The sequence below is a fragment of the Rhincodon typus genome, chromosome 28, assembly GCF_021869965.1.
Source record: "Rhincodon typus isolate 14 chromosome 28, sRhiTyp1.1, whole genome shotgun sequence".
NCBI classification, from domain to species: Eukaryota; Metazoa; Chordata; class Chondrichthyes; order Orectolobiformes; family Rhincodontidae; genus Rhincodon; species Rhincodon typus.
The window spans coordinates 27,210,545-27,233,877 of record NC_063359.1 but is presented as its reverse complement, the minus strand read 5'-3'; the positions used below and the strand labels follow the sequence as shown (position 1 = coordinate 27,233,877).

General features: G+C 41.5%; 1 protein-coding gene across 6 annotated transcripts in view; it reads right to left on the bottom strand.

Moving 5' to 3' along the window:
• ralgps1 (Ral GEF with PH domain and SH3 binding motif 1) overlaps nt 1-23,333 on the bottom strand; it is a 679,153-nt gene that overhangs the window by 123,049 nt on the left and 532,771 nt on the right. For all 6 annotated transcript variants that reach the window (XM_048613656.1, XM_048613661.1, XM_048613657.1 and 3 more), the window contains exon 11: nt 19,333-19,400. In XM_048613656.1, the coding sequence (XP_048469613.1) occupies nt 19,333-19,400 (68 nt within the window). The remainder of the gene's footprint in view (nt 1-19,332; nt 19,401-23,333) is intronic.

The window sequence follows — 23,333 nt, the reverse complement described above, 5'->3', positions numbered from 1 at the left end:
TGGTGTGCCTTCTTAACCAATCAGGCTGAAGAATCTTTACTGAGACACGCAGAGTCTAAACCAAGAAGCACAGTTAGAACACAACCCAACAAGAAGTTTACAACACATTTTTGATGCAATAAAATTCAACACAAAAAGCAAACTAAAAAGAGGGAAATAAAAGTGGAATTATAAGAGGAGACAACACAACAAAAATTTTTAAAATTCCCATCCTAATGACATGAAGGAATGAGGCTTCACTCTCTATTTGCTTATAAAAATATATTTCCAGTGTCTGAAAGGTTGTTTGGTCATCAAAACTTAACATGCCTTTAAAATTTCACTTAGACATAGTGTGTATTTAGAATGCGGTTGAAGGACAGTAAAATTTACACTATTAACCTGTTCAAAAGTCGATTCTCTTGCCAAGGTAGCAGTGTAGAACCTCTGTGGAGAAGCAAGCAATTTGGATACAACTTCCCCATTTCCACGTATAGCAGTCCTCGATATACACTGGGGTTATCAACAAAATCGCAGAATCCCTACAGTGTGGAAGCAGGCCATTCAGCCCATCGAGTCCACACCAACCCTCTGAAGAGCATCCCATCCAGACCCAAACCTCCTAAACCCTATCCCTGTAACCTTGGTTATGCACCAGAAAAGTGCAGCCTACATCAAAACGACTTGTACTGAGGAATTGTTCCTGCTAAGACCTACGTAAATGCAGGGGATATGGACTGTAAGAACATTAAAGTCATCAATGCGATTTATATACAATTTCAATCTGCATTCTTTATACAATCGTTTGTACATTCATTCGAGGAAGATACAAACAGCACCTGATATCAACCACACTTCACCTTTTCCACATGCTTTACCAGTACCAATTCAACATCTAATGTAATACCATAATAAGATTTTTCTTATGCCCACCAAAGCACCTCCATTATCACCGCAGTTGCCATAACTGCGAGTGTGTAGAAGCTGCATTTTGCTGTCTTTTTTAAGCTGTAACAGCAATTAACATTGTTCAACTTGTTTAAATCCTCTCATTGGATATGGGTGACACTGGCTGGGCAGACATTTATTGCCCATCCCTAGTTGCCCTTGAGGAGTTGATGATGAGCTGCCTTCTCAAACTGCTGTAGGTGGATAGATCATTAGGGAGGGAGTTCCAGGAGTTTGACTCATCAACAGTGAAGGGACAGCGATCTATTTCCAAGTCAGTGAACAACTTGGAGGGGAACGTGAAGGTGTCAGCATTCCCATGTATCTGCTCCCCTTGTCCTTCCAAATGGTAGCAGTTGTGGATTTGGAAGCAGCTGTTTAAGGTGACTTGGTGAATTTCTGCAGTGCCAGCTGTGAGTGATACCCACTGCTGGCACTGTGTATGTGTTGGTGGTGAAGGGAATAAATGTTGTTGGATGTGATGTCAACTATATAGGTTCCAGCCACAGAAATATTTAAATGGGTAACTGAACTATCCAAAGTCGTCACCATCAGATTTGTGCTCATGAATTGCTTTCCAGTTACCATTTTTCCTGTTGTTTGTGCGGGATTAATAGAATTTATTGCACATCAGCAGCACTATAGGCAATTTTTAAAATCAACATATATAGAAAATAGAACAGTACAGGTCCTTCGGCCCACGATGTTGTGCCGACCTATTATCCTACGGAGATCAAACTACTCTGCACATCCTACATTTTACTATCCTGTTCAGAGATAATACACATCTAGAGCAGGTAGGACTTGAACCCAGGCTTACCTGGCTGAGAGGTACGGACTCTACCGTTACACCTCGGCAGCACAGTATGCTTTGGGTATGTGATATTATCTTTCAGATGTTTGCTATGGCAGTTCCTTAGGAAGGCATCAGCATTCACAGGAATTGTCTGAAAGTGTACCAATATTTCAATGTTTTGCTCAGAATGCAGCAAAACAAAAAAAAATCACAGTGATGTTGACGTGGGAAAGTTGCTCACTTGTGTGAGATACCAATTCAGTGTACGAGAGAGATGGGTAAAAAAAAAAAGCAGTCCCAGGTACAAAAAGAAAAAAGGAAAAAGCAGCCCCAGGTCCATTACTGATGGCAGTTAATGATTAAAAACAAAAGTAACGGTGGGGGGGAAACCGTTCAATTGTGTGAGATAACACTTCCAGTTTTAAAAAAAGCAACCTAGGAATGTCTTGTGCTGGGACTAGCCTATGTCGACCATGAGTAGTGGCTCTATTTTGGTGCTCAACAATAAACAATGTTCCTTTCCAGTCTCCTGAATTATGACAACTTGTCTCTAAGAGTACTTTGGTATCTCTTGTTGAAGCTTTGGGAGGTTCCCAATGTTTATAGGAACTTTTCACACACAGAACAGATTCAGTATTGCCGGTCTTGATGCTTAAATTAAAGTAGCTTCTAAGCCATATAGGACTCTTGTGGTAGCAGTGTATACCAAAAGAAATAAAATTGTGTTAAAGAGCTCAGTGATGTTTCAACACAAAAAGGTAGCAGACACACAAATTTGTAGCATGAATGCCTCATCCTGTGGTCATTGGCTTTTGGAGTCCAACAAATGATGGGAAGCTGACAAGAATGACATTTTCTGGCCAATTTAAGAGTGTACTAAAACAATTGTTCATAGAACAGAGTAAGACTAACACATACTCAACAGCAGGCAGCCATTACAACTTTATTTACCTCTTCCCAACAGAGGGGGCAGTATAACAAAATACTTGGCGATTACAACACACTACAAAAGCACCTTTGTGTCTCAGTTTTGTACAGACTGCCCTGCCACTGTTAGTCATTAGCCCTCTCTGTCTTTCCTGTACACTAGTTGCCTTCCCTTGTCCTTGGGAAATTCATCTTGAATGCAAAACAAAAACCTGGAGACATCAGAAGTTTACATTCAGCTCATCGTGCCTGGGCGAGCTCTTTGCTATCCATTTTGCCCCATTCATCTAATCTTTCCATGTCATTAATACATGGATGCTTCAAAATCCCTCACCTGCTCAGCTGTCTGAATAGAAGTGCATTTTCATTCTAATTTATTAGATTTTCCTTAATGGATGACGTTGCATGAGTGTCATTCATGACATTCATTAAAGAAAAACTAATAAATCAGATTTTGTGGAGCTGTACCCAAATATGTATCCCTTTTGAAAATCAATCAATCATTCATAAAGTAGTTACATAAAAGACATCAAGTTACATAAAGTTATGGGGGTGAGACAAATGAGTATGTCCCAATAGGGAAAAATGTATACATAGCCTTGGCAGCTTTCCTAAACTAAAACACCTAAAGTAGACATAACATTCTAAGTGTAGTTTAATTAACGAATTGTAAAAATTGAGTTTGCATTGGCACTTTATACTCTGACTAATAACATCTGGAATGCTAAAAAGAAAGGTTTTACAGCTTACAAACTTGACTTTAAAGGTTTATGGATCAGAAGCCACCATATCTCTCAGTTACACTACTGCTTTCACAGTATTATTGTTTCTTACATCCTTTCTTTAATCAACCTCTCAAAATGAATCACCTCACATTTCTTCACATTAAACAGAATCTGTAAGTTATCAATTTGCCCAACCTGTAAAACTGATGCAAGGTCACAACATGAAATATTATCCCTGCTTCTCTGTCTGCAGAAGCTACCAAATCTGTGGAGTTCTTTTCCATTCTCCAGTTGTATTTTATTCTATACTGCTCTCCTGAAACCACTCATACTCCCTTTGTCTCACTTGCAAATGTTGGCGTCGTGTTCCTGAGAGCCAATATCAGATTACATACACATAAATTGTAACAATTCCCTACCCTGACTGGAGGGCACCAATGTTTACACTTTTGCTGCCTAAAAGACACCCCCGATCCATTATTTTTGTTCCCTGCTCTTCCACAAACACACTGTTAATGTCAATGTGCTCTTTTCCACACCTTATGTTGAAGAATCAACCTCCAACTGTGTTAGTGTGACTCCTTCATACCCTCACCCCTTCCCTTTGTAATTTTTCACTAAAATTATGAAGGGTTCAGATAGAATAAAGAGAAACTAATGGATAATCAGATGGCCCAGATTTAACTTCACAACTGGTTGCCAAAAGAGCCGGAGGCGACATGAAGCAAAGCTTTCCCACAAAAAGAGTTAGGACTTGGAATTCGTTCCTTCTTGATATTGTGGTGGGTTCAGCTTTAGCTTAGTGGCTCAAAAGAAAACTAGGCAAATATTTGGTGAGAAATTAAGGATTGGACAGATGGGAGGGTGGGTGGTGGAAGACAGTAGAATTGTTCTCTCGGCAAGAATCGGCACAGACTTGATGGGCTGAATGATCTTCTTCAATGCTGCACTATTCTCTACTATAGCCAAAGCCCACTGTGAAGGCATTTGGTAGAAGGTCTTGAGGATTAAAAGAGGTGGAAAAGGGGCCCAGGAACAGGAGAAGCACCAAGGCTCAGGATTTCTCTCCCTGGCCCTGTTTGTAGTTTCTCCACTCCACTGCCATTCTATCTTCAAGGCTAAGACATAGCAGTGTGTCATGAGTGATATACCAGAGCATGCCTACCCTCCATGTAACTGTAAGCCAACAAAAACATTCCTATGAGAAAAGGGAAGAAAAGTAGTGAGAACATAAACAAGAGAAATACTGAACTCTATTGTCACATCTGGGCAAAAATTAATGGTTCTTAGGCACAGCCATTTGATATAGTTCAGTACTGGATTATGTATAACATAAAACATGTTTATATGGGGAGAAAATCCCAGAACATGATTTAATCTTCATTGTGACTCCGTTCAAAAGAATCAAAATGACAGCAATGGGTCAGGTTGACACATTTATAAGTCATCACAGGAACATTGATCTCTCCATAAACAGTTCCAAGTTTGGATGCTTTTTAAAAGAGACTAGCCTAATTGGAAAGCAGCCATTTATTGTATTGCACATGGCTCGCACACAGTGGAAGGACTCGGAGTGGTCCTGGGTTCCAGATATAATCCCATACAACACAATGAGAGCTACCAAAGTGATGCAGCCATCTTATAGGGTATGATTTGTTCTCAGCCTCGTACAGAGTCGAACCACCAAATGAGCAGCAATGAGCAGAGCTCTAAGCATTATCAAGGGAGGCTAAGAACCTTTGCACAACTTACGCCATTGTATGCAACTAAGGGTGGCACAGTGGCTTAGTGGTTAGCACTTCTATCTCACAGTGTCAAGGACCCGGGTTTGATTCCAACCCTCGGACAACTGTCTGTGTGGAGTTTACACATTCTCCGTGTCTGTGCGGGTTCCCGCGAGGTGCTCTGGTTTCCTCCCATAGTCCAAAGATGTGCAGGCTAGATCGATTAACCATGGGAAATACGGGGTGGGTCTGGGTGGGATGCTCTTTGGAAGGTCAGAGCAGGCTCGATGGGCCGAATGCCCTCTGTAGGGTTTTCTATGGTTAAGCGAAGAACTTTGTTTTATTGGCTTTCATTGGAGGGAACTTACCAATAAAATATCAAGACAAATCAAAACAGGACATACAAGCCAACTTCATCAGAGATGTAAAATGTGCAAGTGCAAGCATGCTCTTCATAGACAGGATCACGAATGGTAAGAGTGGAAGCGATGTTGTAACATACTGATCCAGTTAGAACTTCAACACTTTTACGCACCAGGAACCTTGTGTCTGAATCATTAGAGATTCTTATCCAGCCCCTGATTCAGTAAATCCAGCTATGTCAATGCGCAGATCATATGGTGATAAAGTTGACATCAGACACAAACCAGTCTCTTTTGTTCTTGAGCTCACTATGATAAACAACTGGAAAGTGTGACCCTGTTGCTAACCAAACGACACAACTGGTAGTGACAGCCCTGAGCCAGTACTCTCCATTAGAAATAGGAAGAAATACCTTGCATCAATGCCAGATTGTCATCAAGTTGCAGAACATTGCACCCGGATGTTCAACGTATGATTAGAAAGTCTGACAGTCGGATGACCTTTCAGGAAACTCCGTCGCAATTGAGCAAAGATGTGTTGTTCAAAAATAAAATGATTTAATATAATGGACAGTAATATCATGGTATAGATCACCAACATTTTATAGAATTGCCCTGGTTCTCATCCAGATTGGAATGAAAATTCTGTCAGGTCCATAGCAGGCATAGAATTTACTCCACCACAAGACCAGCCTGGTAGTGAAGGTAATCCTCTACCCTCAAAGGAAACACAGCACCAATGCAGACAGTCAGACAAGCTAAACTCCTGTCCCATTTTATCTCCAATTGTCATGATTTTCACTCTCCATTTCAAGGCCTACTCTCCTTTAATTCCACACCAATGGAACAATGGTGTTTCTATCCTTGAAAATATTATCCATGTACTTCACATTGAAACACATCTTGTTTGGCAGAAGTCGTCACTGGACTTCCTCTAATATCCTAAATGAATTCAGTTGTGAGCAATGAAACTGGAAAGACATAAGGCAGCCAGCATCTGTAAAAAGGAGAGATAACTGAGCTGAGGATTTTGGGTGTAAGTTCTTGCTAGAAAACGATCCTTCTACAGGTTCTGCTGGTCTGTATTCCACTGAGCAATTCATTCCCCATGAGTTGTAATGTCAACTCTATGTTCAACTCTCTGGGTGTAAAGTTCACACGGTGGTGTCATTACATCAAAGTACACAAGGATGATTTGAAGAGGTCTGTGTACAGTCAGCCTACACAAAATTGAATGTGCTTCTGGAAACGGACTTCTTGCTTTTGTCACCTATTAAATGCTTGGTAAAAATACTTCATTATTAATTATAGGAATAACTCTTCAACTGTGTAAACTTATGTGTTGTCACATCAGCACATGATGATTTACAGGTGAAGCAATCTATTTGTCTCATCTTAATTCTTTCGTCCAGAAAAACCCTGAACTTCTCTCAGTGTGGCACCCGATTCTGAAAATGGTCTTGAGGATTTTGCTTTCACTATTCTATTGTCATCAGCACATGAGGAATTTTTTGGGATCAGAGTTAAATTTGCCTTTTAGAATCATAGAATTCCTATAGTGTGGAAGCAGGCCATTCAGCCCATCAAGTCCATGCCAACCCTCTGAAGAGCATCCCACCCAGATCCAAGTCCCCACCCCATCCCTGTAATCCTGCATTACCCATGGCTAATCCACCTATCCTACACATCGTTGGACTGTGGGAGGAAACTGAAGCATCCGGTGGAAACCCATGCAGACATGGGGAGAATGTGCAAAATCTACATAGATAGAATGGAGTTGCTTATCATAGAACTGAAAACAATTCTTTAGATATATCTTTCTCATAATATTTTGTGAACTGTCTCAAGAAATCACTCCCCAGGGTAGCTGAGAAAGACACATTTCAGTCTTCTATCCCTGTAACTCAATGAGTTAACACAAACATTTGTGCAATGTACCTTATTTCTCCCTTGGACTGATTGGGCACAGTATTAAGATCAGAGCTCAAACACTGTGCAGTGTGATCATGTTCCCACTGACTTGTATTCCTCAGTTTTGGTGGTTGCTCCACAGTCAGAGGACAAGACATGTGCTTGTCTTGGTTCTATCCTCAGTAACCGGACCTGAGACAACTCTCCAACTCTTGACCCAGCAGAAGATAAGAAGGTTTGCCAGGGGCAGCACAGGAGCATTTTGAATGAAAGCTGAGATTTGAGCTCATCAGTGATTGGTGGTGCAAGTCCTTGCCTTTTCAATGGACTCCCCGAGCACATGTGCCAACAGAAGAAAAGACAGACATGCATTTCATGTAGAAACCGCTTTTCTTCTCAAGCTGCTTTACAACCAAAGTCATACTTTTGAAATGTAGTCGTAGTCATAAAGGCAGGATAAGCAGCAGCCAATTCTGTGCATAGCAAACTCCCACACAAAGTAACCTGATATTGACCAGTTCATATGTTTGTTTTTTGTGATGTTGATATAGACATTATACTGACCAGGACACCAGGGAATAACTCCCTGCTCTACTTTGAAGTAGTGCCATGAGATCTTTAACATCCGTCAGGACCTCAGGTTAACATCTCATTTATAAGACAGCACTGCCAACTGCATGGCATTCCTTAGTCACATGTGCCTAAGTTTCTGAAATTGGATTAGAACCTTGTAACTTCGAGGTATGAGTGAGCCACAGTTGACCCAATGATCTATTAATGATTGATATCTCAAAAATCAATTCAAAAATTTCTGCCATGTCTTTAATGATTGCTTATTTCTACAGGACAATGGTACAGGACGATGCCTACCTCTTGTCCTGAACTCAGATGGCATCAGCAGCAGGGAGTGGGCCCAGCGCGGACTTTGTGGCAGCGACAAGCAAACTTTTCCAGGGCGAGCTTGGGAACTGCCATCGGAATCAGTGGCTGCTACATTGGCAGGATCGACATTGACGAGGTTGGCCCAGCAGCGAAAGACAGTGCCTGAGGATCAGCGACTTGGCCATCGCTGGCAGTGGGAAGGGCATCACAGTGACATTGACAAGGTGGGCCCGGCAGTGAGAGATGTGATCTGATGTTGGTGGGTCCAGCCCAGGTGACGGTCAGGGGTTAGTGAAGAGAATCAGCCCAGCGGCAAAAGATGGCGCCTGAGGATCAGTGACCTCAACCTTGGGTGGGTCTGGTGTAGATGGTGGTGAGGTGGTAAAGGAGGGATGGCGGCATAGGCATTGTTGATGATAAGCTGGTTCAAGACTGATGGACTTTCTTTAAGCTACACCTTTTTATCTTCTTATTCTTAAAACTATTCAAAATGGCACTGGATTGTGGCAACATTGGAAAAGCTTTTCACTGTATTTTACTGTTTTTCTCACTGTAAAATACACGTGACAACCACAAATCATCCATTCATTCACTCATTGAATGGGATGATGCGACATTTCATGGGGCACAGCAAATTAGGCTTCTCATGCCCACTGCATCGAGCCTGATAAGTGATGTTTAGAATTAGGCGATTGCTGGGTGAAAGCAGTAGCAGACAGATAGTGCAGTCACATCACAATAATATACAAACGTACACAATGGCTGGTTAGTGACCAACACAAAATGAGCTTTGTACCTACACTTGACAAGGGTCTGGCACTGGTCTGGGAAGGGGTGTGGGGTCTGGTCCACGGAAACGAGTATACAAAGTAAAAAGGAAAATCATATTTTAAAATTCTCCAGCTGCTGAAAGTGGGTGTCCACGTGTTCCTTGCTGAAAGGCCATTAGAAACTCACGTCAGACTGCCTGATTTGTGAGTGATGGTATGATTAGATTTAGGAAAGGTACAAATCATCACCAATGAGCCATCCCGTCTGGAATGCGGAAAGCTGTATGTGGCAAACTAGTCTTACGTGGCAGTTTCTAAGCTTCAGTACTCTGCCAGTTTTGCCTCGTAAACTCTTTAAAGGAAAACCCACAACCCTTAAAAGAATTACATCGATCAAAATGTAAGATTTTAAAGGCTGCTGCAATTTGAGATTATTGTGCTAAACACTGCAATGAAGACAAGAACAGATGTCAATTTCCAAATTCTTTAACACATAGCGATTTTAACAGCGTCAATTAATGCTTATGGAAAGTTCCAGTCATCTGCTGTTTCAAGGCCTCAGTTTAATCCATCTGCGACATTGGTTGGAATTATATGCCAGCAAACTTTTAAACTTGTACCCACCACCCAACAAACATGACATCTCTTGTTTGTGGAGGCTGAATTTCGTTATCTTTGACGGCACCAGTGCCAAGAATTTTTCAAAGCTTCATTGTGCTCTCAAACAATATTCGTTCCATGGGGTTTGAAACTTGAATTCTGCTCCTGTTCCCTAACTAAATACACGATGTAACCAGTGTCTTCAGCTGGCTCTTGGTGCTGAATTAAACTTCAGGCAAAAAAAAACCTGACACTGCCAATTTCCTGCATAAACACACCAGATAGGACACCAAGGTCTGATTTCTGTGTAGCTTTTCGGGGACACTCAGCTGAGCAGATAATTTTCCCCTATTTTTTCCTTCTTGTTTCTTCAGTATGACTTCACCCCTCTAATCGTTAATCAGGAGCCAAGTTCCCTCTATTTATTTTCCAATTGACCATATACCAACCTTAAGGTAAATATGTGGTTATGCAGCACCAGTAAAGACAAAAATAATCCTATACATAGCATACATTGCATGTTATAATCCTATATATAATATAGGATAACTGCTATAATGATTTTCTAAGATTATTTAGGCATGAGAAAGAAAAGGAACTACCTCAGTCATTGACATTCGAGCTCACAAAATTACCAGATTGTTGAATTTGTGTCCGTTGTGAATGGGAGATTGAAGGTCAGAGAGACACGGTGGGTTAGATTTTGTGACTGAGGCACTTACGTTTTTTTGAGTTGAGAGATTCGGACAGACCCCCCTTGGTTTAAAGGGCCCCAGACCAGGCAATTTGCACTCTGGGGAGGCAGGTGTGAGGCAGAGTCAGGCTTATTGACCTTGGAAACAGATCTTCTTAGGCAGCCGCATGCACAGGGGAGAACTGAAGCAGCTGGTCAGAAAGCCCACATCAATTTTCTGAACGCCTTCCCTGGGAGCAACAAAAATAATGATACTCTCTACCCCCTCAACCCTCAAATTACCTGACCCACTCTCACTTCCCATCACCCTTCACACTCTACTTTTATTTGCCATGGCCCCTCACATACCCAGGCCAACTCATGCCCATGTTATGTCCTTTACCTGAATGTGCTATGTACACAGTGAATACATATGAATCATTAAATAATAATTTCAAATGTGGCACTGCTAAGGAAAAAGAAAACCCATTCACAAATGTTCTTTGAGAAAAAAATTACATCACAAAAAATATCAAACAGACCCCTAAGTATTAATAAGAGAGACTTCAAGCATATCATACCTTTTAATCCAGTCCAAATAAACACTGGAACATGGTTAAAAAAGATCACAGAAAGAACAACTTACTACAGCCTCTTAAAAAGGTCAGTCAAACAAAAATCAGCAATTCAGTTCAGATGTCAAAACAAAAAAATCCCTACTTAACTCATACTTTTACTGGTCTTTGCTCTTAGCCAAGCCTGCATAGCAAAGGCAGTGGAGATGTTTGCAATTATGTACGTAAATGTAGAAGTATGGAAAGATTGGCTTCAATTCTATCCTTCAGTAAACGGCTTTTTGGAATAAAACAGAGTGCTTGAGAAGAGTTAAAAATATTTCTAAGAATTAAAAATTATGCTCTAACTTTTGTTTTCTATGAAAGCAGTAAGGGAGGTTACATGAACAGAACAAAACATTGGCATATAGTTCATATTTAAGCGCCTAATCTGCAGCACTACCACTTCATAGAATCATCATAGAATCCTGACAGTGTGGAAACAGACCCTTCGGCCCAAATAAAAGTCCAACCGACCCTCTGAAAGCATCCCACCCAGTCCCATCCCCCTGCTCTTTTTCCCTGTAACCCTGCGTTTCCCATGGCTAACACACAACCTACACATCCCTTAACACTATGGGCAATTTGGCATGGCCAATTCACCTAGCCTGCACATTTTTGAACTGTGGGAGGAAACCACAGTACCTGGTGGAAACCCACACAGACACAGGGAGAAACTCCACGCAGACAGTCACCCAAGGCTGGAATTGAACACAGGTCCGTGGCACCATGAGGCAGCAGTGCTAACCACTGAGCCACTTGTCAATTATTTATTTACTTCAATAACAACCCAACAAGATAGTATGGGGTGTCCTACACTTGTACCAGTGGTAAATTGATACACCTTGTTGAAGCATATCCAGCTCAGATATTAAGGCCGTTTTGATACCATCATAAATGCGAGATATCCAGTTTATATACACGTGTGTAAAGTTGTGCTGCTGGAGATTGATAAAGGATTAACAGAAACACTTAGGAATTAAACACAAAAGAGATTAATTTGTGAGCTGTGCTTAAGGGATTTCTCAGATTGTGGAAATATTAACATTATTTGCTTCATTCTTTCTGCAGCTGGTTTCATACTTCTTCCTTGCTGCACCAAAAATAAAGAAAAGTTACTTCAAAAATGTTCCACAAGTCAAGTTAGTGCAGTGTCAGCATTATTTTACAAAGGTGAAAAATATTTGCTGCTCACAACCTTCGTTCCCAGTGTCATATCGCCTACTCGAAGGATACAAGCCATCCTCCCTCATCACTGCAGACAAAGCCAGGTCTTTCAGACATTTTTTTTCTCTCTGAACACAAGTGGCTGGTTGTATCTTTGCAGTAAATGACACACTGATAATCTTTATTACAAACAAGAGTCAACATTGAAGCCTGATGGTGAAGCCCACATGACTGACAGTGCCTCCATCTGATGTTGAAATTATTTCAAACAATTTGAAAATTAATAAGACCAGGCAGTAACTTCCTACAGATGCAGCAGCTGACATTCATTATCTAAGGGGAACCCACAAAGGTTCATGACATAGATTAGGAAACTCGACATCTATCAGCTGAAATATGACCACATTGCTAAACTGATTCGCCCCTTGCTAAGAGAGTTTACCGTCATGCAACAAATGCCATTCCATTTCTCCAGCCATTTGAAATGGCTTTAATTGCCTGAAAATTAAAAGCTGTCCAGCCAAACATTTTGATACCATGTTAACTTGAATCCACATTTTCCACCTCAAGTTACTGCTAATTCAGTCTCCTCAATTGCTGCCAGAGACCTTACTGGGTTTCACCTATCCACTGCACTTTTGACAGGACATGGTCTAAAGTGAAAATCATCGACTATTCATAACTTCTAATTTGAACCATCCCTAGGAACATCAACGTGTGGCTCTGAGTAAAATGAGTAAGCAGCCATCAGTAGTGGACTGAATTAAGATTCCAAACTCAAAGCTTTATGAAGTAATTACTCAAACAGCAATGATTACAGAATGATTTATTACAATTCACTCATGGGATGTGGGTGTGGCTGGCTGGGCTAGCATTTATTGCCTGTCCCTAGTTGCCCTTGAGAAAGTGGTGCTGAGCTGCCTTCTCAAACTGCTGCAGTCTATATGCTGAAGGTTGACCCACAATGCCAATAGAGAAGGAATTTCAGGATACTGACCCGGCAACAATGCAGAAACAGTGACATATTTCAAAGTCAGGATGGTGAGTGGCTTAGAGGGGAACTTGAAGGTGGTGGTGTTCCCATACATCTGCTGCCGTTGTCCTTCTAGACGGAAATAGTTGTGGGTTTGGAAGGTGCTGTTTAAATATCTTTGGTGAATTTCTGCAGTGCATCTGGTAGATAGCACTCACTGCTCCTATTCAGCACTGTGTTGGAGGGGGTGGATCCTTGTGGATGAGGTATCGATCAAGCAGATTGCCTAGACCTGGGTGGTATCTAGCTTCTGGATATTAGAACTGCATTCATCCAGGCAAGTGAGGAGTAAAGCATCGCGCTCCTGACTTGTGCCTTACAGATGGTTGCCTGGCTTTGAGGAGTGAAGAAATGGCTTATTTACTGCCTCTGACCTGCAGTTGTAGCCACAGTATTTGACAGACAACCACAACAAATATTTATAAGGCATCTTAATGTAGTGTAATGGTCTGAAGCACTTCAAAGGAACACTGTCAGGCAAAATTTGACATCAAGGAGATCCTAAGTCATATGACTAAAAGTTTGGTCAAAGCACTAGTTTTAAGGCATGTTTTGAAGGAAGACTGTGAGGCAGCAGGATGCAAAGATTTAAGGTAGGAATCCAGAGGGTAGGGCTGCAAATGCTGCTGAAAATTGGAAATACAGAAGAGGGCTTGCAGCTCAGCAGGAGAGATGATAGTTACTGAGGCAGACAGAGGCCTCCAGCCTATACAGAGGAAGGCAAAAATCCAGCATAAACATTTCCATGAGAAAGCATTGCAGCTGATTCTCTAGCTAGGCCTGGAGCCACTCAACTCTGCAACAGAAGATGCTGGAACAGAATGACGCAGTCAACTATTCAAAATGATGAAGGCACAGGATTGAGCTGGTTCACAGTAATTGTGGGTTGTGGAATGAAAAGAACACTGGTTTATGTTAAACATAGAAGATAGAAGACAGAACAGGAAAATTGACCTATTCTAAGTTGCTTTCAGAGTAAAGGTAAATTGGAGAAGCATTTTACAGATTAAAAACTAAAGACCAGTAGGAAATTTAAATACAAATTAAAAACTAACTAAATAATATGGAGATGCAGGGGCAGGTGATGTGTTGTACCTGCATGATGTGGGAGCTGATGGAACCCACTGTGGTTCATAGTGACCACATCTGTAGCAAGTATTGGTTACTCAAGAAACTTTGGCTTAGAATTGATGAGCTGGAGTCTGAGCTTCGAATACAGTGACACATCAGGGAGGGGAAGAGTTACCTGGATACCATGTTCCAGGAGACAGTCACACCCTGTAGATTAATTATATCAAATTTCACCAGTGGTCAGGGACTGGGGTTGGGTGGGGGGTGGAGGGGGTGGGTTGGTGGTGACAGTGACATCAACTGAGGCAGGTAGAGGGATCCTGAACATAGTACTGGAGGAGACTCCACTCTTGATCTCATCCAGCAGGTATGAGGTATTTGCTCCTTGACTGGATGGAGAAAGAGTCTGCAGGGAGGATGGTCAAATTGACCATTGCACTGTGGCACAGGAAGCCATTCAAGTGGGTGGAACACAAAAAAATGATAGTGGTAGGGGATTCTGTAATGAGAGGCACAGATAGCATTGTGAGCAAGATCGAGAGTCCCACATAGTATACGGCCTACCTAGGGAGGATCCAGTTGCTATGGTCCATGTTGGGGCCAACAACATAGGCAAGAAGAGGCAAAAGGTCCTCTTTGGGGGTTAACAGGAATTAGGAACAAAATTAAAGAACAGGACCTCAAGGGTTATTAATCTCTGGATTATTTCCTGAATCATGTGCAAATTTACAGATTAAAAACTAAAGACCAGTAGGAATTTAAATACAAATTAAATAATATGGAGATGCAGGGCCAGGTGATGTGTTGTATCTGCATGATGTGGGAGCTGGCGAAACCCACTGTGGTTTATAGTGACCACATCTGTACTAAGTGTTGGTTGGCATGGACCTAAGAAAATTAGGTAAGTGAACACATGGCTAAGTGAGAGGTGTGGGAAAGAGGGTTTCCATATTGTGGAGCAATAGCATCAGTACTGGGACAGAAAGGAAGGAATAGGCTCCGCTTGAACCAATCTGGGAGCAGGATCCTAGCGGAAAGGTTACACAGGGTGGTCACAAGAACTTTAAATTAATGGGCGGGTGGCTGGGGTTGGGGGAGGGTGTTTAAGAGAGGTTATTAAAGTTTCCAGAACAAGTAATAGGACAGAGAGTATGGAAAGGGTCAGGAATCTAACTTCAGGCACAGCAGATTAGAGGACAACCATGAACTGACAAGGGAAATCAGAGACAGCATAAAAGCAACAGAAAAAGTATACCACAAAATGAAGATTAGTGGGAAGCCAGAGGAGGTTCACAAGAATGATCCCAGGGATGAAGCATTTGTCCTATGAGGAGCGGTTGAGGACTCCGGGTCTGTACTCAACAGAACTTTGAAGTATGAGGGGGGGATTGGATTGAAACTTACAGAATGCTGAGACGCCAGGATTGACTGGATGTGGAAATGATGTTTCCATTAGTAGAAGTGGCTCGGACCCAAGGGCACAGTCTCAAAGTGGAGGGATGATGCTTTCGAACTGAGTTGAGGAGGAATTTCTTCAGTCAGAGGGTGGTGAATCTATGGAACTCATTGCTGCAGAGGGTTGTGGAGGCTGAGTCATCAACGTGTTTAAGACAGAGATAGATCGGTTCTTGATCGGTAAGAGAATCAAGGGTTACAGGGAGAAGACAGGAGAATGGGGCTGAGAAACATTTCAGTATGATCGAATGGTGGAGCAGATTTGATGGGCTAAATGGCCCAATTCTGCTCCTATATCTTATGATCTAAATTATTTTGCACAGTGAAATATGGAACAAATTACCAGAGATACTGATTGATGTGGAGATCATGTCAACCTTTAATAGAGAGATAGATAACTGAAGGATAGCGGACTCATGGAATTAGGGCAATTCTTCTGTGAAGGATTAACACTAATATGGTTGTGCTGAATGACCTGTATCTGTGTTATACCTTCAGGAAGAGGGAAACTCAGGGGCAGTTCTTTTCGAAAACTGCACAACAAGAACAATTAAAATGGCATAGAACTCACAGTAGAGGAATGGGACATACAGCTCTACCTAGAGCCTCAAGTCATCTACTCCTACCAGCGGTATCAATCTATTCATTTCCCCCTTACATCGAGCTTCTCCACAAACGCATCTGCGCTGTATTTTTCCAATAATTGATGATGTAGTAGCAAGTTCAACAGTCTGATCAGTCAGTCATTCTGATAGAGAGCATCATTCCAGACTTGAAAACATGCCCAAGTTAGAAGCAATGGTTCCCAAATGCAGTATTTATTAGAACTTAGAGAAGCATTTTACAATCAGCCCTTCAATAACCTTTGACTATCCACTGTTCTCCATTGTTCTGTTTGCCTTCGTGCTTCTCTTCATTGATTCAAGATGTTGTCCATGACAATAATGCAATGCACTCCTACTCTCCAGTGCTCGAATGAGGATTCAGGGCCCTGTCTACTAAGAAGGTAACACTTACCTGCTCAGCTGCTAATTTACCTCTGGCTTTGATCCAAAAATACTTGAGCTTTACTGAAAGGTTGGTTTTATACACCACACAGAATGCAAATGAAGTTTATGGAATTGGTTCTGTGTTTTCTGGCATCTCATTCAGGACATTGCTTGGTCTGTGCAATCCTCTATGCTATACTCAAGAACCACTTTGAACATTCAAACCATGTGACAGTTCCACATTACAACCAATGAGACAAATGATTTGATAATGATCAACATCCCCAGTACATCTTGGAGGATTAGGATAAATTTTACACATTTGCACTTGTATCAATCCTGTACCATCCTCTCCCACTTTGCACTCTAAACTTCAGCTCATCCAAAACCCAGATGCTAAAGGTAACAAGTCCTGTGCCCCCATATTTCAGCGATACATTTGCCCTACCTAGTCCAACAATGCCTTGACTTTGAACTTTCCATCCTCATTTTCAAATCCCACCCTTGGGCTTGCCTTCCTCTATCACTGACCTGCTCCCCAACCTAACAATACCACCAAGAACTCTGTGCTTTTCAAATTCTGGCTCCTTGAGAATCCCTGCTATTCCACTGATGACCAAGAACCCAGCCCCTCAAATTTGAAATTTACTGCAAGGATCTCCATCCTCCTTTGAGATACTCCATATAGTCTACCTCTTTGACAAATTGGATATCTATTCTCCTATCTCTCTACGTTCCTGAGTGGTCACATTTTGTTCCATAATGCTTCTTCACTATATGAATACAAGTTGCTGCTGCTGCAGAGCTTTGACTTGAGCAAAATCCAATAATTTGGGCGGTGAGTTGAATGTAGATTATTTGCTGCACACCTTAATTATGCTACATTGTAAGGAAAAGATGTAGGTGGCATGCACCATGAAATGAAGACACTGCAGGCTCTAATTCCAGAGATGAGCTCCCATCACTCAAAGCTCTGTGACAAATGCCATCTCTTTAAATGATATCTGGTGTAAAATTATTGTGTAGGAGATGCTTTACTGTCAAACTACTGCAATTGTGCCAAGAACTCATGTTGGCACGGAGTTTCTGCACTGACATGAGCAGTCATAAATCTGTCACTCTGTCCACTGTAAGTCCCTGCAGTATTTTCTCAATCCCCAACGGGATATATTGGCTCTTGGATTACAGAGCTCAACCCATCCCATCCGATCTCATGAACTAGGATTAGCGTCTGAAGCAACCTAGGCCCTGCAGTCAGCTAGCAAACATATGGAAATCAGCTATATTGTTTTTGCATTTGATTTTTAATTTCATATGTAAATAAATCTGTTGCTGAAAGCTCAGCAACTTAGCAGTGACTGGTTCTGTCAAGGCTGCAAAAAGACAGAGGGCTCAATGTGACTTCCCAAAACATGAGGTTTATTGCAAGATAGGCGAAGCCACAAACCGCAAGCCATAAATTCCAGTTTACAGTCCTCTTTTGTACAAGCTGACAATCAGATGGAAACAGTTGCTTGCAAAAGGCAGTTAATACCTGGAATAAGCATAAGCCTTGAAGTCTCAGTGACAGGAAATAAATGCACGGCAGTAATAATGTCTCTTATTGACAGTGATGTCTCCCTTCAGCACCCTATTCCCATTCAAATATTTGATTATTTACTTCCACTGAAAGGTACCTCCATCAGTTAACAGATAGCCTTTGTCCTTGACTTGCCATGCAACTCAGTTGGAAGTGAAGGGAATCAACAGCAATTGCCCCAACTAGGAACTGATTCAAGCCTGACCAGGAATTGTTAAATGGGTGCAATAAAAGCTGTATTTAACCAACTTTAAGTGAACTATAAACCATGTAAGCAAGCACAAGTGCTACTTGAATCCCCATAGGCCTCCTCCATTAACCTATATTCTTATTACTTACTGCAAACCATCCATTACATTTAGACTATGTACACACATCACAGTCTTAAAACTTATAGCAATGCTAACAGTACTTAAATCCAATGAGAAAATTACGTTGATTGATGTCATTACTGTAGAAATTACTCTCTATGACTTCCAGGAAGGCATAATTAAGGAATTATCTTGCAGATGGTTATGGGAAAACCACAGGGCCATTCCAAGCATAGGAGAATAAAAAAGCCTTGTACACAAAATCACTTCTGATTCCTTTTCATTGAGTTCTTAATCCTTCTGTGTACATAACATATGCTTGTATTTGAACACTGTATTTTACACACCAGAAACTTACCTTTCAGCAAACAATTGACCTTTCGTTGTTTGTCTCAAACAGCATGAATGCATTTGCAAATCAGCCATGAGGAATGGGTCTAGGCCCGAAACGTCAGCTTTCCTGCTCCTCTGATGCTGCTTGGCCTGCTAAGTTCATCCAGCTCTACACCTTGTTATCTTAGATTCTCAGCATCTCCGAGATCGTAGGAATTCCATGCCTGTTTATCACACTGCTCCTTAATCCCATTTTTAATCATATAACACGTTTGTTGCAAACCTGACTTGGGGCAAAGAAACAATTTCTGCCACTAAGGCGAGCAAGGGTGCATTGCTGACGTAATTCTGGCTGCATTTGCTGTTACTTTGTGTGTGAAATACAAAGTAGAAATTCATAGGCAATGGCTTGTGTCATGGCCTCTTCAGTTCTTACAGCCAGAGAAATCTGAAGGGATTAATTTCTGAAATCCTTTTCCTTACCTGCTAGGTCCTCTTTGGAGGAGACCAGACGGGGAGAACTGTTCCCTGGTTCTATCTTCAAAGATAATCTATACATCAAGCAAAAGAGAGAAAAAAACACACAAAGCTTCAGTTAAATCTGTGTAGACTCATTGATCACAGAAAGGAAAACAGAAAATGTTCATATTCCTCTAAGGAGCAAGCTGGAAGTACACTTTTTCTCTCAAGTATAGATGATTGTAAAGACAGTTGTTTGTCTTTGTGACATCAAGCATAAAACACACATCTGATCTCAATTGTCCCAGTAGGAACTTGGGTAATCCTATGAGAACTACAGAAATGATTCAGATGATGATGATAGATAGATGATACCAGTGGTTGACAGATTTATTTTTGGTTGAATAACTCCTTTTCAAACCCATTAGTAATCACAAACGTGCCATCTAAACAAAAGCGCTACACAACACATAAAGGATGCTTCTGAGGAAAAAAAAAAGAGGTTTCTCACTTTCACGCTGCTCTAACTGTTCCTTCATGGATGTTCCTCCCCCTCAGTGAGGCAGCCTTCGAACTCTGCGCTCTGGTGGTCTCACTCCACTCCCAGCCCGGGGATCACACTTTCACAGAACCTCCTGAACTCCTTCGAAAGACAACCTACTAAACTCTATATAATAGAAAGTTACCTCTAAGAGGAGACATTCTGAAATATGGGAAACCTACTGCCCTTTCTAGAGATGTGAAAAATATTCCAACTTCTGTTCAATTAACCACTTGGCACAGCAATGTCACTGTTTAAATGTCAAACTATTTAAGTAATGATTTTTTTTTTCTCCTGTGGCCTTTGCGTGTATGAACAAATCATTATTTTGCAAGCCCAACTTATAGAATCATATGGTTACAGTACAGGAAGCCATGAAGCTAATTGTGTCTGTGCCAGCTCTCTGCAAGATCAGCTCATATAGATCTACTCCCCATGCAGTCCTGCAATTTTTCCCTTTTCAGATATCTACGCAATTCTCTTTGAAAGCTGTAATTGAGTTTGCCTTCACTACTTTCTTAGCAGTGCATTCCAGATCTTAAAAATCTTCCTCGAGCCAGCACCATTCCTTTACCGAATCACCTTAAATCGGCATCCTCTGGTTCTCAACCTTTCTGCCAATGGGAATGGTTTCTCACCAGCGTCTCTGTCCAGACCCCTCTTGGTTTTGAACACCTCTATCAAATCTCCTTTTAATCTTCACTTCTCCAAGGTGAATAGTCGCAGATTCACCAATCTATCTGTGCAACTGTACATACAACAGCTTGGAACATCTACTGTAAACGTACACATAATGGTTTTGGAAAGTCTATTGCAGCTGTACATGTGACAGCTTGGAACATTTACTGCGTTTATTTTTTCCCCTCTCTCCTAAAGGCTATGGCTTGTGTTGGGCTGTGACAATAAGACAGTTGTCACTCCCAGTTTATAATTGCACGTTTCATGCTGAGAACTGGTGTGAGTGCGTGTTGGGGTGAGTTCGCAAGTTTGACAGCCGCTTAACTGACTATGAGGGGCATCGGAGCTGAGCCCGACACTGTCTTCACTTTTTTAATCAAGCTCAATGGATAGCCGAGGAATAAGGTTACCAACCCCTCAGAATTGGACTGGAATCTCCCTGAATACTTCAATTCTGATGAAGGGTCACTGGACCTCTAGCATTAACTCTGCCTTTCTCCCCAAAGATGCTGCTGAGTTTCTCCAGCAATTTCTGTTTTTGTTGCACTTGCATATTATGTCAGATCCCACTGGTGTGGTTCAGCAGCCCAACCCCTTCATTGCTTCCCACCAGCCCCAAGCCCTTGGCAGAGATTAAGGAGGATAGAGCAACAAACAGACACATAGATACCAGACGTACAGACCTTCGAGTATCTGCTGAACAGCACTGGGCTGTAAAAGTTTCTGAAAGTACTGAAGAATTTGTGTTTTAACTGAGAACTCTGGCAGACCTTCCAATCTATGGAGGATCTCAGCCCAGACCTGTGCCTAGGTTCCTTTGGTGCTTCACTTTTTGGATATCATTAGACCATACGAACATAAAATGTTGGAGAAGTAGGTCATTCGGCCCATTGAATCTGCTCTGCTGTTCAGTGAGAACATAGCTGATCTGAAATCCTCAACCCTACTTTCCTGCCTTTTCCTTATAACCTTTGATGCCTTGAATATAGCAAATAATACAGGCTCAATAGCCCTCTGCAATAAAGATTTCCACAACTTCATTACCCTCACAAGAAATTCTTCCCTGTCTCTGTCCTAATTGAGCAGCTCTTATTCTCAGATTATACCTCCCTGCTCCTAGATTCTCCCACAAGGAGAGACAATCTCTCTGCATCTATCCTGTCAAGCCCCCCAAAGAATCTTGCATGTTTCAATAAGGTCTCCTCTTAATCTTCTAAAATCCAAAGAGTACAAGCCCAAGCTATTCAACCACTCCTCACGAGAAAATCCCTCTATTTCTGGGATGACCCTAATAAACCATCTCTGGACTGCCTCCAATGCCAGTGGGTCTTTTCTTGGGTAAGCGAACCCAAACTGTTCTTTGCATTCCAGATGTGGTCTAACTCATGCCCTCTATAGTTTTATCAAGACCTCCCTAATTGAATACTCCATTCTCTTTGAAAAGTGATGCCAATGGGAGATCAGAATTGTGTCCTCTTGGCACATAGAAAGGCCTACTCCAGATCTGAGCATACTTTTGTTGCAAGTCTGGTTGTGTGTAACTGTGGGAAAGCATCAGAGAAGCATAAACATCAGCAGAGGCCAAATAATTTGCTTCTAAGGTGAAGATTGTATGTAATACATAAACTGCATTCCAAGGAAGTCTTTCTTCTCCATTTTGTAAATCAAACAGCTCGAGAGGGGTCAAACTGAGACATTTTAACAGACTTTGGAAAATATAAACAAAAATTCAATTATAAACAACACTGTAATTCAAAGATTGCATTCCAGTATTTCTTTATTAAAGCTAAATATTTCAACTTCTTCACCATTACTGATTTTCTCTTTTTACGGTTTGCCATAGCTCACATTTTCTATATCTACTGCCATGTTGCTAGTTTTGAATTTGATTGAAATTCTCTCTCTTGCAATTAGTGTTTTTAGCAAGATTGACTAACTGACTTGGACCAGGATTGGGACAAATGTTACGTAACACCAACAGCACAGCAAATCTGAAATGTGAGCAGAAAATCCTACAAATACCTAGCCGGCTTGAAGCACGATCATACCAGGTATATGAACACACCTTTTCTTTCACAGCCACTCACTGGTGTGCTGTATCTCCTAGTTGATATGCCTTGAAGAGACAAACTGATGTCATCACTATGGGGGGGGTTTGCATATGACCTGAAAATATTAAAGTCTCCGATTCTAGCTTACCTCAGATCACTTGAAGCATGGTACTCTACTAGAAACATGCTCTTCTGTTGTAAACCTTTAGCTTACTATTAGCCCAGATACTACATGCTTGAGGAATGTAATGTTTGTATATAATAGTTCATTTCAATAAATACCTGTTGGATTCTTCAATACCATGACAAAGGTTATGGTGAGTGGGTGGGTAAGTGGAGCTGAGTCTCAAAAAGATCAGCCATGATCTTATTAAATGGCGGGGCAAGCTCGAGGGAGAGGCCTACTCCTGCTCTTAGTTCTTATGTTCTTATGATATCCATGCCCAGTTTCTTATGTTATGGGAGATAACTTAAACATTGTCACCTCAGGTAAAACTTCCTACTGCAGATAAGCTCACATCACTGACAGAATTACTGCATATTTCCAGCATCTCCTGTTTAAGCTCATGATTAAATTAGCTGACGAGAGAGAGGAATTTGAGATTCACCTCTTTGTTGTAATGAAGAAATGGTCACACAGTGAGAACCTACAGAGAACAGGATCACAACCTGAACCTGTAGTTCTGTTGGTAGCAACCTCAGCAGCAGGAGGTTGGTGGGTTCAAGTCCCATTCAGAGATCTGGGGGCAAAAGAA